Raw genomic sequence first — 13,421 nt, forward strand, 5'->3', positions numbered from 1 at the left:
TTGGACCTCAGACTTGGCCGAAGGTTCACCTTCAAACAAGACAATGACCCTAAGGACACAGATAAAATAACAAAGGAGTGGCTTCAGAACAACTCTGTGACCATTCTTGACTGGCCCAACCAAAGCCCTGACCTAAACCCAATTGAGCATCTCTGGAGAGACCTGAAAATGGCTGTCCACCAACTTTCACCATCCAACCTGACGGAACTGGAGAGGATCTGCAAGGAAGAACGGCAGAGGATCCCCAAATCCAGGTGTGAAAAACTTGTTGCATCATTCTCAAGAAGACTCATGGCTGTACTAGCTCAAAAGGGTGCTTCTACTCAATACTGAGCAAAGGATCTGAATACTTGTGACCTTGTGATATTTCAGTTTTTCTTTTTTAATAAATTTGCAAAAATGTCTATATTTCTGTTTTTTCCAGTCAAGATGGGGTGCACAGTGTACATTAATGAGAAAAAATGAACTTTTTTGAATTTACCAAATGGCTGCAATGAAACAGAGTGAAAAATTTAAAGGGGTCTGAATACTTTCCGTACCCACTGTACATTCTATTCTCTCCAATGGCACAGTAATTGCCTCACATATTCTTCTAGCTACAAATATAGTGATTACAAGATATTGGAAGTCCCCAGGAATTCCTGCCAACGAAGAGATAATACAATCGATAAATAAAACTTGTGCTTTTGAAAAAATGATAGCACACAAAAATAATAAATTACAAGTTTTCAATGTTAATTGGAAGGGTTGGTTGAATCATCCAGACAATATTGTTCCAATTTAATAATCAATGTGATATTTTAACAGTTTTGTTTTGTTTAACAGTTGGAGAAAATAAATTATGAAAACCTTGGTCCTTTTTTTAACATATTTTTCTCTTATATTTCAAACTATTTTTCATGAAAATGTTTTTAATCTTTCAAGGAGACTTGTATTGTGGTGTATTGTCCTGTCAGCAATCTCTAAGCCTTGCCTATGGCAGCACTAAATATGTTGAGAGACCTAGGGGTTCCTGGATGCCATGACAAATCATCATCACTGAGTGATTGCTCGCTTGCGACTTGGCGCAGTGGACTGGAAAGAAGGGGGATCAGGGGTTTCGTAATAACAGATTATTTATCTGTGCAATGTAAAACATGCAATGTAGTTTCCGTATGTTTTCTAGGAACTGAGTCCATTTTCAAATATTTATATTATGCTATAGCTGTAATAATCTTTATGAATGGAAAAAAAATCACGCAGCACTGCAGTTCAAGGAAAAATTGTGGACTTTAATCCAGCACCAAGTGGTGCAATGTTTCAACCTCACAGCACGGTCTTTGTCAAGCATTATATAAATTGTATGTTTTCATTATAGTCACTGGTAAGAGCTTTACTCTTCACGGTTCATGTTTTCTGTATTATCTCTTACATCTACAGGCCGAGGCTAATGATGGTGAACCCAACTCTGGTGAAGAGGTTACACAGTCAACACCCACTGTGACCACCTCAAGGAGCCCTAGGCAGAGACGGGCACATCAAAGGAGGAACCCAGCTTCTCCAGGTCTAACTGAAGTTCAGCATCATGCTGTCAATGAAAGTAACACTGGATCAGCAATCCTCATAGTTCTGCTCACATTTGCATTGGCAGCCCTTCTTTTCCGCAGACTGTATTTAGCCAATGAATACATTTTTGACTATGATCTATAATATTTGTTTTCTCCTGAACAATATGAGAGGAATGTCTCATACATGTGTATCAGGTATGTTACGAAAACTGTCTCCGATGACTGTTCAATGACTGTTTATGGTATACTGTGGCATTTCTGCAGGGATTTAGTTGGCCAGACATCTACCGAAAGTGTTGATGCTAAATACATATACCCTAGGGAAATGGTCAGTGATGCAGTCAGATGCATGTCTGTTTTATAAAGGGCAATGCAGCACATCTATTATTTTTCAATTGGTTTTATATTGTAGCTTGCGATGGGAAATGACTTGGTGTGATGAGGTTTTACAGATTTTATAAATTGATGGCCTATCCTTTTAATTAAGCTGCATTTTAACTGAAAGATCATTTCTGAACAAGCTTTCTTAAAAATGCTCATTTTACGATAATCTTTTAGTATAAACAGGCTGCTAATCACATGATGAATGGGTGAAATCTTCTTCTGTGCTGTGCAAAAAAAAAGATTGTTGTCAGCAGTGCATCATCCTGTGTAAAGGAGACTTGCACTGCCAAGAACCATGGCAGCCTATGCACACTGAGCAATCTATTAAGATCTATCAGTGTGCATCATTTACCCCGGTCTGCCTGTGTAAAGTGGCTATTAAATGACCACCTATCATTAAAGGTTTACCGATCGGCAGTCATTTAGTGCCACCAATTGGTCCATGTAAATGAACCTTTAGTGTGGGGTCGTGCTTGGCACTGCTGCTGATCAACTGTTCAAAGTGGCTGTGGTGGGGCTTATACAATAAGGAAATTGGAGATCAGCAGCACCAGTCAGTCCTTCAGGGACCAGGCAATAGTATGAAGCAACTCCGGTATTTGCAGGGTCAGGACTCGGCCCAAGGGCCACATTTGTACTTAGAAGGAAGAACATAATGCAGCCTGCCATCCATGGCAGTGGAAGCTATAAAGACTTTATTCATCCATGGTCCACAGACATTTGATGAATAAAACCATCACGGCTTTCACTGTTCTGGATTGTGTGCTGCATTTTTTTTCTTTTACCAGTGTAAACAGTTAAATGCCTCTTCAAACAGCTGATTGGCAGTGGGTCCAAAGTAGGAGCCAATCCGATGTGATAGATAGTACATTTTAACCCCTTAGTGACCAGGCCAGTTTTTTTCAATTCTTACATGTTACTTTATGTGGCAATAACTCAGGAACGTTTCCACAGATCCCAATGATTCTGAGATTGTTTTTCGTGACACATTGTAATTCATATTAGAGGTAAATTTAGTTCAATATGTTTTGAGTTTGTATATAAAAATAGCAGACATTTGACAAAAATTTTGAAAAATTAGCAACTTTCAAACTTTGAATGTTTTTTACCTTTTATTCCAGAAAATAGTACCACAAAAATAGTTAACGAATAACATTTACCTTATGTCTAAATTACATAGGCACCATATGTCAATTGTCCTCTTGATTTGTTAGGATGTTAGAAGTTTGAAAATTTTAACAGCAATATAATTTTTTTTCAAGGAAACTTACCGTATATACTCGAATATAAGCCGAGATTTTCAGCCCGTTTTTTTGAATTTATCAAATGGCTGCAATGAAACAGCTTACATTCGAGTCATATACACCGGGGGGGTCGGAGGGGGATAGGGGGCGGGGGTGTCAGGTCATACTTACCCGTCCTGACGCTGTCTCTTGAGCCCCCAGCTTCTCCGCGCTGTCTGTTCCTGCCTTCAGCGGTCACGTGGCACCGCTCATTAAAACTCATGAATATGCGCATATTCATGAGTTTTAATGAGCGGTATCACATGACCGCTGAACGTAGGAAGAGAGAGCGCGGAGAAGCTTGGGGCTCAAGCGACAGCGTCAGGACGGGTAAGTATAGCGATACTCACCTGTCCTGCGTCCATGGCTGCTTGTTGCTGTCTGTCATCGGTCAGTGACTTGAGACAGCAGAGGGCGCGGTGACGTGATTAGTGCGCGCCGCGCCCCCTGCAGTCTGAACGTCACTGACTGATGACGTGGCAGATAGCGGTGAGCAGCCATGGACGCAGGACAGGTGAGTATCTGACACCCAGCGGCGGAGAGGTGAGTATGTCATTTTTTTTATTTTTACATGCTGCAGCAGCGGCAGTACATGGGGGAATAATCTTTAGGAGCTTCTAATGGGGGCAGTATATGGGGGAACAATTTATGGAGCTTCTTATGGGGGCAGTATATGGGGGAATAATCTATGGAGCTGCTTATGAGGGCAGTATATGGGGGAACAATATGGAGCTTCTTATGGGGGCAGCATATGGGGGAATAATCTATGGAGCTTCTAATGGGGGCAGTATATGGGGAACAATCTATGGAGCTTCTTATGGGGGAAGTATATGGGGAAATAATCTATGGAGCTGCTTATGGGGGCAGTATATGGGGGAACAATATGGAGCTTCTAATGGGGGCAGCATATGGGGGAATAATCTATGGAGCATCTAATGGGGGCAGCATATGGGGGAACAATCTATGGAGCTTCTTATGGGGGCAGTATATGGGGGAACAATCTATGGAGCTTCTTCTGGGGACACCATATGGAGGAATAATCTATGGAGCATTTCCCACCCTAGGCTTATACTCGAGTGAATAAGTTTTCCCAGTTTTTTTGTGGCAAAATTAGGGGGGTCGGCTTATACTCGGGTCGGCTTATACTCGAGTATATACGGTATGTTTTTAGGGACGTATTCAGTTTTGAGCTGACTTACATATTGGAACCCCCCCCTAAAGTGATACCATTATAAAGATGGGAGCCCTCAACGTGTTCAAAACTGCTGTCAGGTAGTTTTCAGGAATGAACACAAAATGGAATTACATGTCATCCCCTGAGGAAGAGGTTTTATGACCTCGAAACGCGTTGGGAAATAAATATATTAAGTATACAACTTGTGAGGAGTGATGGTCTGGCAGCGCACGTTTTAATCCATAAAAATCCTATTAGTGAATCTGAAGATATATGGCCACAGCGTGGTCATTTGGATGTGCAGCAAGCTGACCGCGTTCTTTATGCCTGTTACTCTCCTATATACGGTGAGTATAAACTATTGTTTGATATCTTGGTTTTCTCAGATAAGACCCTATTGCGCTTTCTTTCCTTGCAGTTTCAATTAACCCCCCCCTAAAGTGATACCATTATAAAGATGGGAGCCCTCAACGTGTTCAAAACTGCTGTCAGGTAGTTTTCAGGAATGAACACAAAATGGAATTACAGGAATTAGAAATATATATTTTTACCAATATGTAGGTAACATCTGAACCAGCCTTTACAGTTGGCGGACTATAATCTGATTATTTGTCCTTGCATTGCCATGGCAACCATCAGAACCACACAATCATGCTCTCCAGGGGCCGATAGGGTTAGAGAGAGCTTTCATGCTGTGTTAACCATCTAGATGCCATTTGTCACTATTGGTTAAGCGGCAATGGTCAGGGCCAACACCAACTGCTGCTGCATTTCACCCATTGGGGAATGCTATTCACTTATAGCTCAGGTCAGTAAAAAGACGTGTTTGTGGTCACTAAGGGGTTAAAGAATAGTATGAACTTTTTTTTATCTATTATCAAGCAGCTTGGCCATTTTCTCTATTGTCAATGGTGTTGTTTTCTACCTTCTGACGGCGGAGTCTTATGAGACAGGCTGGTAACTGGGGATGCACTGCCAAACCTATCCCTAACTAGTACTCTGGGTCATATCACTTGTTCTAGCTCCGCAAGACTCGCACACCCTGCACTTTCCACCAAAGTTCAGCAAAGATTGCTGCAAGAGTTTAATCTATAATTATGTATAGAAGAGGCAAGATTTGCAATTAATATTTTGTCCTCTGGGCATTTGTACCAAGTCATCTTCCATACAAGTTGTAAAGAATGCACCATACAACGTTGATATCCAGAATGGATGCTCATATATTGGTAATGATTAAGTTGTTTTTTTTTTTTAATACAGGGTAGTTGTTTCATATGCACCTTGGGGCAATGGACTGATGCACACGGGTTTGAAAGATAGAATTAACATCATACTTGGCTTTTTGTTTTCAGATTTAAAGTGTATAAGCGGACCATGACTGAGCCGCATAACCGTCATAGATCTGACACCAGGTGATTAACGTCTAAGAACAAACTAAGGCCTCATTCAGACGTCCGTACTGCACATACTTGTATCTGTTTTTTCATGTCTACAAGACCCTTATCATCTGTGCTGCTATTCACATGTCTGTGTTATTCATGGACACTGTGCCCATGCAAAACACATGGAGACATGTCCGTTTTTTCCTGCAGCACGCATCAATATAAGTCTATGGGTCGGTGAAAAATACGTACAGCACACGGATGGCATCTATGTTCTGTCTTGTGTTTAACATCGCACAGGATAGGAGACGATTTGTAATTTTCTTTCTTTCTTTACCAATCTGAGAAAAACACTGACGATATGTTAATGGTAAAAATGGACACACTGACAACAGTAAAAAATTTTCATGTATGTGTTTAAACGCAGATGTGTGAATGAGGCCTAAAAGTTTCTTTGCACAAACTCCAAACTTCGCACCCCTGCAAAGTTATACTTACATTTTAATTAAAACCTTTTGTTTTAACCTTGTTTGTTGTGCCCTAATAAAGCTATCCCATTCAATGTAATTGCTTTCACCAAAACACCAAAAGTACTAAAACAGTCACTTGATCCTTCTTGGGCAGCTAGCTCTGAATAGAATCATGATGTTAGAGAAAATGGTTTCTAATCTTTCCAGAGCTGCTGCTTGGATGGCAGTGATCATGTGATTTCCTACGTACAGGAGGTGCTTTATTTTAGCTGCTTTCTTTCGCAGGTTGCGGGCTGTAAAGTGGTACAGCTGCATTAAGGTATAGAACAATTCTTTATTTTAATAGATCTATCATAGTGATTGCTCCACTGCATAAATGCCCATGCAGGATGGCCATCATATATTTAGTAATTACACTATTGGGAGCATTATCAAAAGTGGAGTAATTGCACATAGCAATCCATCAGATATTAACCTTTCATTTTTCAGAGGGTCTTTGGTTGTATTGGATAATTGCTCTACTCTTTCTTCGCTCCAGTTTCTTAAATTGCTACCTGCCCCACTGCCTAAAATCACTGAAAGACCCTTCTTTACCGCGTATTGCACTTAGACAAGTTTAGTCGTGGTGCGGTTGTACACAAACCAAGAAAAATAACAAAGATCAGCTTTTTCCTGCATCTTCTGAGTAGTTTTGTTTTAAATGTCATTTGGATATTTTTACATTTACGTTTTCTTAATTATTTAACACTTTTAGCTTTGTAGGAGACATGATACCACCCTTAAAGGAAATATTTGGTCATACAGTGTTGGTGTGTTCCTACGCCTTACATTGTAAATAGGTCTTTCCTTTTCCACGCGTACAGTACGGCATTTGATTACCTAAATCCAACATTTGCCAACAAAGTTCTAACAAAGGTAAAAATCAAAGATCATTATGTGACCTAAGTATCTTACCTGGGTGTCTAAAGGGGGAGTGATTGAATGATGGCTGCCATTTTTCTTTGAAACCTCCTGGATGCTCTCTGTCCATCTCATCCACTACTTTTATAGATGAACGGGCAGCATTTTGTGTTATATTTGCAGGTCACATAATCAGATTGCAGTATCCAGTAGGTTTCTACTGTTTAACTGTATATCTTGATTTTTAGTTTAAAGGAATTACTTAACTGTTTCTTCATTCTTGGCACTTGTTTTAATGTGCTGTATGTAATGACCTAAAATATATTGTTCTCTGAAAAAAAATATAAGCAATAAATCAAACTTGCTGTTTGCATTTTCATTCTGTAAAATTGTACTATACAATCATTCTTGTGAAAGTGGTCCTGCTCATTGAACACACAGTCCTATTGGTTTTCACTATCTATTGGTCACAGTAGTTATTCTTAAAATACCTTTGCTTGAATGCCAGTGTCCTAAGTAGAATATACATATATTGAGCACCAAGATGTTGGTCATATACACATTGGATAGCTAGTTTACCACTCGCCCTTATATATACGTGCGCAGCTTGGCTGAATGTGTACAGTTATGTCCAAATAATAGCAGTCTAACATCACGAATGTGTTTTAACTACTGTTTTTAGCAGAACAGATCATATAACATAGGAAAAAATTAATGACTAGGTGTAGGCGAGTCATTGGCAATCAACAGTGATAACATGCACACTGCTAATTTGGTGTAATTGGCTCATTTAATGGAAAGGGGTGTTCTAATTAATAGCAGTGCGGAGTTCGGTATGTGAGGTCGTTCATTAAGTAAAGATAGAGGTTTTAAGGTTTTCTAGACATTGTACCGAAGGAGAAAGAACTTTAATCAAGAAGTTGATTGGTTGAGAGGGGAAAATATATAAAGTGCAGAAAATATTTAGCTACTTAGCTAAAAAAGATTTCCAATGCTTTAAAATGACAAACAAAGACCCAAACACGTGGTAGGAAAATAAATACTACCATCCGCATAGATCATAGAATCACAAGAATGGCAAAGAAGCATCCAAGGAGATGTTCAGTTACCTGTGAGTCCTGCAACCATCATAAGATGCCTACGTGAAGCTAAACTATTTGCAAGAGACTCTTGTAAAGTCCCACTGCTGAAAAGGTTACAGTTTGCCAAAGAGCACATTTGCTGGCCTAAAGAGAAATGGCACAACATTCTATGGACAGATGAGAACAAGATTATACCATTTTATACTACAAAATATTGGTTCAGTGACTGCCAGAAAAGCTAAGTCTGGAAACAAATTTCTGTTTATACTGTACATATTCAAGTTTGTAAATGAAAAGGCATACACTGCTACTTTTTTTTAGCAACCTATTATGCCTTTTTCATCATTTTCAATTTAACACCTTTCCGACGCTGGGCGTAATAGTACACCCACGTCAGAATCCCTTCCTTTGATGTGGGCTCTGGCGCTGAGCCCACTCCTTTACTGGCACATGTCTGCTGTTTTGAACAGCTGGCATGTGCCTCTAACAGCCGTCGGTGGAATCGCGTTCCACCCATGGATGTTAACCCGTGACCAGGCAATCATAGCATTATGAGCATTATGTCATTAGCAATCACTGCTCTACACTCAGATTTGGCGTGCAGAGCAGTTGTATAGCCCCTCTGTGTCACCTGATAAAAGATTCATTGGTGGCCAGTGTGATCCCTCCAGCTCCAGCGTTCTTCTCCTTTGAGATCCTCCTGAGATCTGTGCTCTGCTGTATGCTGTCTGCTGTGTGACTCATCTGTGATCACAGCAGCAGCAGCAACCCCACTGTCCCAGTCCCCCCCATCCCTGTTCCAGTACCCCCCTCGCCCCTCACCTTCCAATTGAATTTTTAGCAGACTTTTTTGCGCTTTTTTTCATGTGCGCGGCTTCCTCCCCAGAGCATTTTCCCGGCGGCCACGACCCCCGACTTTTAAGCAGATTTTCAGGGGTTAAAAAGTCGCCTTATACGCCGGAAAATACGGTAGTTGCATTGAGTAAATTTTTAGCAAGTGCATTTGGGGAGCATACGTCACATTGTTGGTGACGTTTGTTTTTCTTTTGTATAAAAAAGGATTATTTGTGTCGGGTAAATTTATAGAGAGGGCATTAGTGTAGTGCTACAGACTTATTTTTTTACATCTCATTTTTCATTTTTTTTCTTGTTTCTTATACATTTTTTTCTCATGTTTTTTTTTTTTATAATAAATAGTACCCTATACACAAGCCCCACACATTACACGTGTAAAAGCACCACTTACACACACATCACCGGGGTTTCGAAAAAAAAAATGGCAGATTTGTCAAAAAGACGATATTCATATGAGGAGGCATACGCCTCCCTTGCCACCGACACGGATTCAGGCAGTGAGGAAGATCCTGTGTTCTTCTATTCCTCCTTCTCTTCCTCCTCCTCATCTAGTGAGAAAAGACCCCCAGTAAGTCGCCCTAGGACCCAGGCAACTCCTGCAGCAATCGATCCCATATGGATTGCACCCCCCCGAAAATTATCAGCCCGTCATTCCGGATTTCATTAGCAGCTCAGGAATCCAGTTTGACATCACTGGCTTCACTGAAATTGACTATTTCAAATTATTTTTCAATAAGGAAATAATAAATATTATGATGGCCCAGACAAAACCTGTATGCTTATCAATTTTTCACCCAAAATCCCACGGCATCATACGCTAAATAGACACCTGTAAATGCAGCAGAGATGATGACATTTTGGAGAATTGTGCTGCATATAGGCATAATCCAAAAACCAAAGCTTCGGCAATACTGGAGTACTGATATTCTTTACAGTACACTGGTATTCTGCATGGCCATGACATTTGCAGTGATCCAAAAATTTTGATTGTCTATATAAAATTTGGCCAGATGTTGAGCACTTCAGCAGAACATTTGCTGAGGCATACACACCCCAGAGGGACATCACTATTGATGAATCTCTGGTTCATTTCAAAGGGAGGCTAAAATTCTGACAATACCTGCCCAGTAAGACGTCCAGGTATGGAATAAAACTGTACAAACTGTGCGAGAGTACCTCAGGGTACACCCACAGATTTAGGGTCTACGAGGGGAAGGACACCCAGATTAACCCCCCTGAATGCCCCCCCTTCCTGGGAGTGAGTGGAAAATTGTGTGGGAATTGCTGCACCCACTGCTAGATAAGGGTTATTACCTCTACATTGATAACTTTTACACCAGCATCCCACTCTTCAAGACCCTCTCTGCCAGACGTACAGTTGCATGTGGCACTGTGCGAAAAAATTAGCGAGGCCTCTCTAATCCGCTAATTGGGCAAATGCTGAGAAAAGGTGAAAGCAGAGCCCGATGCAGCGACAAGCTGGTGAAATATAAGGAAAAAAGAGATGTTCTTATCTTGACCACCTAACACCGTGACAACAGCTCCCTTGTCACTGTTCGTGGTAACACAACACAAGTCTTAAAGACAGATTGTATCTTGGATTACAATCGGTACATGGGAGGTGTAGATCTCTCAGATCAGGTCCTCAAGCCATACAGTGCCATGTGAAAAGCCATAGTATGGTACAAAAAATTGGCCGTGCACATTGTTCAGATGACACTGTACAATGCTTTTGTGCTGTTCCGATCTGCAGGCAATACGAGGTCCTTCCTTCAGTTTAAAGAGGTAGTCATCAAGGCTCTAATGTTTGGCACTCAGGGAGGTGAGTATCCCAGTACTTCTGAAACTGAAAGTGCTCGTATTGTTCCAGGTCAACATTTCCCAGGACAGGTTCCCCAAACATCGAGGAAAGGACGATCACAAAAACGGTGCAGAGTATGCTCCAAGAGAGGAATCTGAAAGGACACAACTTACCATTGTGAAACCTGCCCTGAGAAACTTGACCTTTGCATTAAGGTTTGCTTCAAAACGTACCACACGTCCACAAATTAATAAAATTTGTTTATATCCTGTTGACACAACCCACTTTTTATTATCTGATGTAACCCACACATCTTCAACATAACACCACATTATAAACTCATATACCAGTAAAACCAAAAGCATTATAGTCATTGCTATAAAACTATGCCTCTACTGTAGATAAATTCCTTCAGGGGTGTAGTTTCCCAAATGGGGTCACTTGTGGGAGATTTCTACTCGTTAGGCACGTCAGGGGCTCTGCAAATGCAACATGACGCCCGCAGACCGTTCCATCAAAGTCTGCATTCCAAAACGTCACTCCTTCCATTCCGAGCTCTGCCGTGCGCCCAAACAGTGGTTTCCCCCCACATATGGGGTATTGGCGTACTCAGGAGACAAAAGGGGCTCCTTCCCCTCCGAGCTCTGCCGTGCACCCAAACAGTGTTTTTCCCCCACATATGGGGTATCGGTGTAGTCAGGAAAAATTGCTCAACAACTCTGGCAGACTATTTTCTCCTTTTACACTTGTGAAACTAAAAAATTAATTGCTAAAAGATCATTTTTGGGGAAAAAGCACCTGGGGTTTCAAAGTGCTCACCACACAGCTAGATAAGTTCCTTGAAAGATATAGTTTCCAAAATGGGGTAATTTGTGGATGTTTTCCAATGTTTAGGCACATCAGGGACTCTTCAAATACGACATGGCATCCGCTCTCAATTCCAGCCAATTTTGCGTTCAAAAAGTGAAAAGGTGCTCCTTCCCTTCTGATCCCTGCCATGCACCCGAACAGTGATTTCTCGTTCGCCTTATTGGGGGACACAGAGACCATGGGTGTATGCTGCTGCCACTAGGAGGCTGACACTATGCAAAAAAAAGTTAGCTCCTCCTCCGCCGTATACACCCCACCGACCGGCAGGAAATTCCTCAGTTTAGCTTAGTGTCAGTAGGAGGTGGACACGGGTCTTTTATTAGACCCATATCTACCTCAGTGTGCGTCGTTTCTTTGCAGGTTCCGGAGGGATACGGAGTGAACAGTCACATCCGTACTCCCACAAAGAGACTATGAGTACGGCGTGTACTGCCACCCCGTATCCTCATAGGTCTCCGGAGCAGGACCAGGAGCCTCGCACAAGTAGGTGCCAGCCGCACGGACGGTCCTTGCCCCCCGCCTCCCACCATCTCGCCTACCAGAGCCTGAAGGTTGGATGAGGCGCGGATTTCATAGAGACAGACAGCGTGGGATTTTCAGGTACCTTTATTGTAAGGCCCCCTGCCTGGGTGAGTATGTCAGTCTTCCCCCGGCGTTTTCTCTTGGAGCGGTCGCCAGTGGGACCACGTTAGGGTCCCTGCACGCCCCGCATCCCCCCACGGTCACCGCATCCATGCAGGCCCCGGGTCTTCACGGGCCTCGTTCTGTGCTTCCCCCTTTTTTCCATCTTGGCAGGGGTAGCGCTGGGGTCGAGCAGTTCTGGGCAGGGACGCGGCCCGGTGTTGCGACGCGTCTTCCGCGCCGACCCCCTGCTGACAGGCGGCCGCCGCAACTAATTTAGGCCCCGGCTTGTGTTCGGGCCTACCGCAGCGTCGCGGCCACGCCCCCCGCCCCTTTCTACTAAGCGGGCTTCACTCCCGCTCTCCACAGGCCCTCTCCCCGCCTTTCCCTCTCCTGCCCAGCATATGGCTAGAGGGCAGCAATTATTAACCCTGCGAGGACCGCCCTTCCCCGGGACCCGCGCTTTTCTACAGGCAGGCGCCATCTTCACAGCCTGCCAGCCGGACGCAGCTGGAGAGGCTCCCCAGCCCCTGTGCAGTTTCTGCAAGCAGCTTTTTGCCTCTTTGGGACGGCCAGCCGGACTTCTCCCTGATCTGCATCCCCGGACAGGTCGAGCAGCATCGCTTTTGGGGACACCGGACCGTGAGTAGTTCTGCACGGCAGACTGACCCTTCTCCGCCCTCTGTCCCCCAACCTTCCGGCACTACCTCAGGTTTTTCACAATGTCTATCCCTACGGCTGATCGTACCCGCTCTTCGGCCCTCCCCTGCACAGCCCGACGCCGCTCAGGAGCCATCCATAGCCCCAGGGGTGAGTGAGCCCCCCTTGCCGGGTTGGGCCTCCTCCTTATCACAGTCGGTGGCAGACTTCACCAAGGTGTCTCGGTCCCTAGTAGCCGTTCTGGATAAGTTGCCCTTGGGAGCTTCTGCGGGACCTAGCACGTCCCAGGACGTCCCATCTGAGCCAGCCAGTGTCAGTCGCAAGAGACCCAGGCAGGATCTCCAGGCGGAGTCCTCTCCTCGCCCTACCTCACCCCATACTCCCCAGTAGTC

The 13,421-nt window shown here is 43.3% G+C and overlaps 2 protein-coding genes across 2 annotated transcripts in view; both read left to right on the top strand.

Moving 5' to 3' along the window:
• Window positions 1–3,329, top strand: part of UBE2J1 (ubiquitin conjugating enzyme E2 J1) — an 81,422-nt gene extending 78,093 nt beyond the window's left edge. Inside the window, exon 8 of the mRNA XM_073589578.1 lies at window positions 1,420–3,329. Coding sequence (XP_073445679.1) covers window positions 1,420–1,689 — 270 coding nt within the window. The 3' untranslated portion in view covers window positions 1,690–3,329. The remainder of the gene's footprint in view (window positions 1–1,419) is intronic.
• The window catches only part of GABRR2 (gamma-aminobutyric acid type A receptor subunit rho2), a 208,551-nt gene continuing 196,745 nt past the window's right edge, over window positions 1,616–13,421 (top strand). Inside the window, exon 1 of the mRNA XM_073589576.1 lies at window positions 1,616–1,742. Coding sequence (XP_073445677.1) covers window positions 1,732–1,742 — 11 coding nt within the window. The 5' untranslated portion in view covers window positions 1,616–1,731. The remainder of the gene's footprint in view (window positions 1,743–13,421) is intronic.

The sequence above is a fragment of the Dendrobates tinctorius genome, unplaced genomic scaffold, assembly GCF_039654945.1.
Source record: "Dendrobates tinctorius isolate UK_male_01 unplaced genomic scaffold, ASM3965494v1 ptg000111l, whole genome shotgun sequence".
Taxonomy (NCBI): domain Eukaryota; kingdom Metazoa; phylum Chordata; class Amphibia; order Anura; family Dendrobatidae; genus Dendrobates; species Dendrobates tinctorius.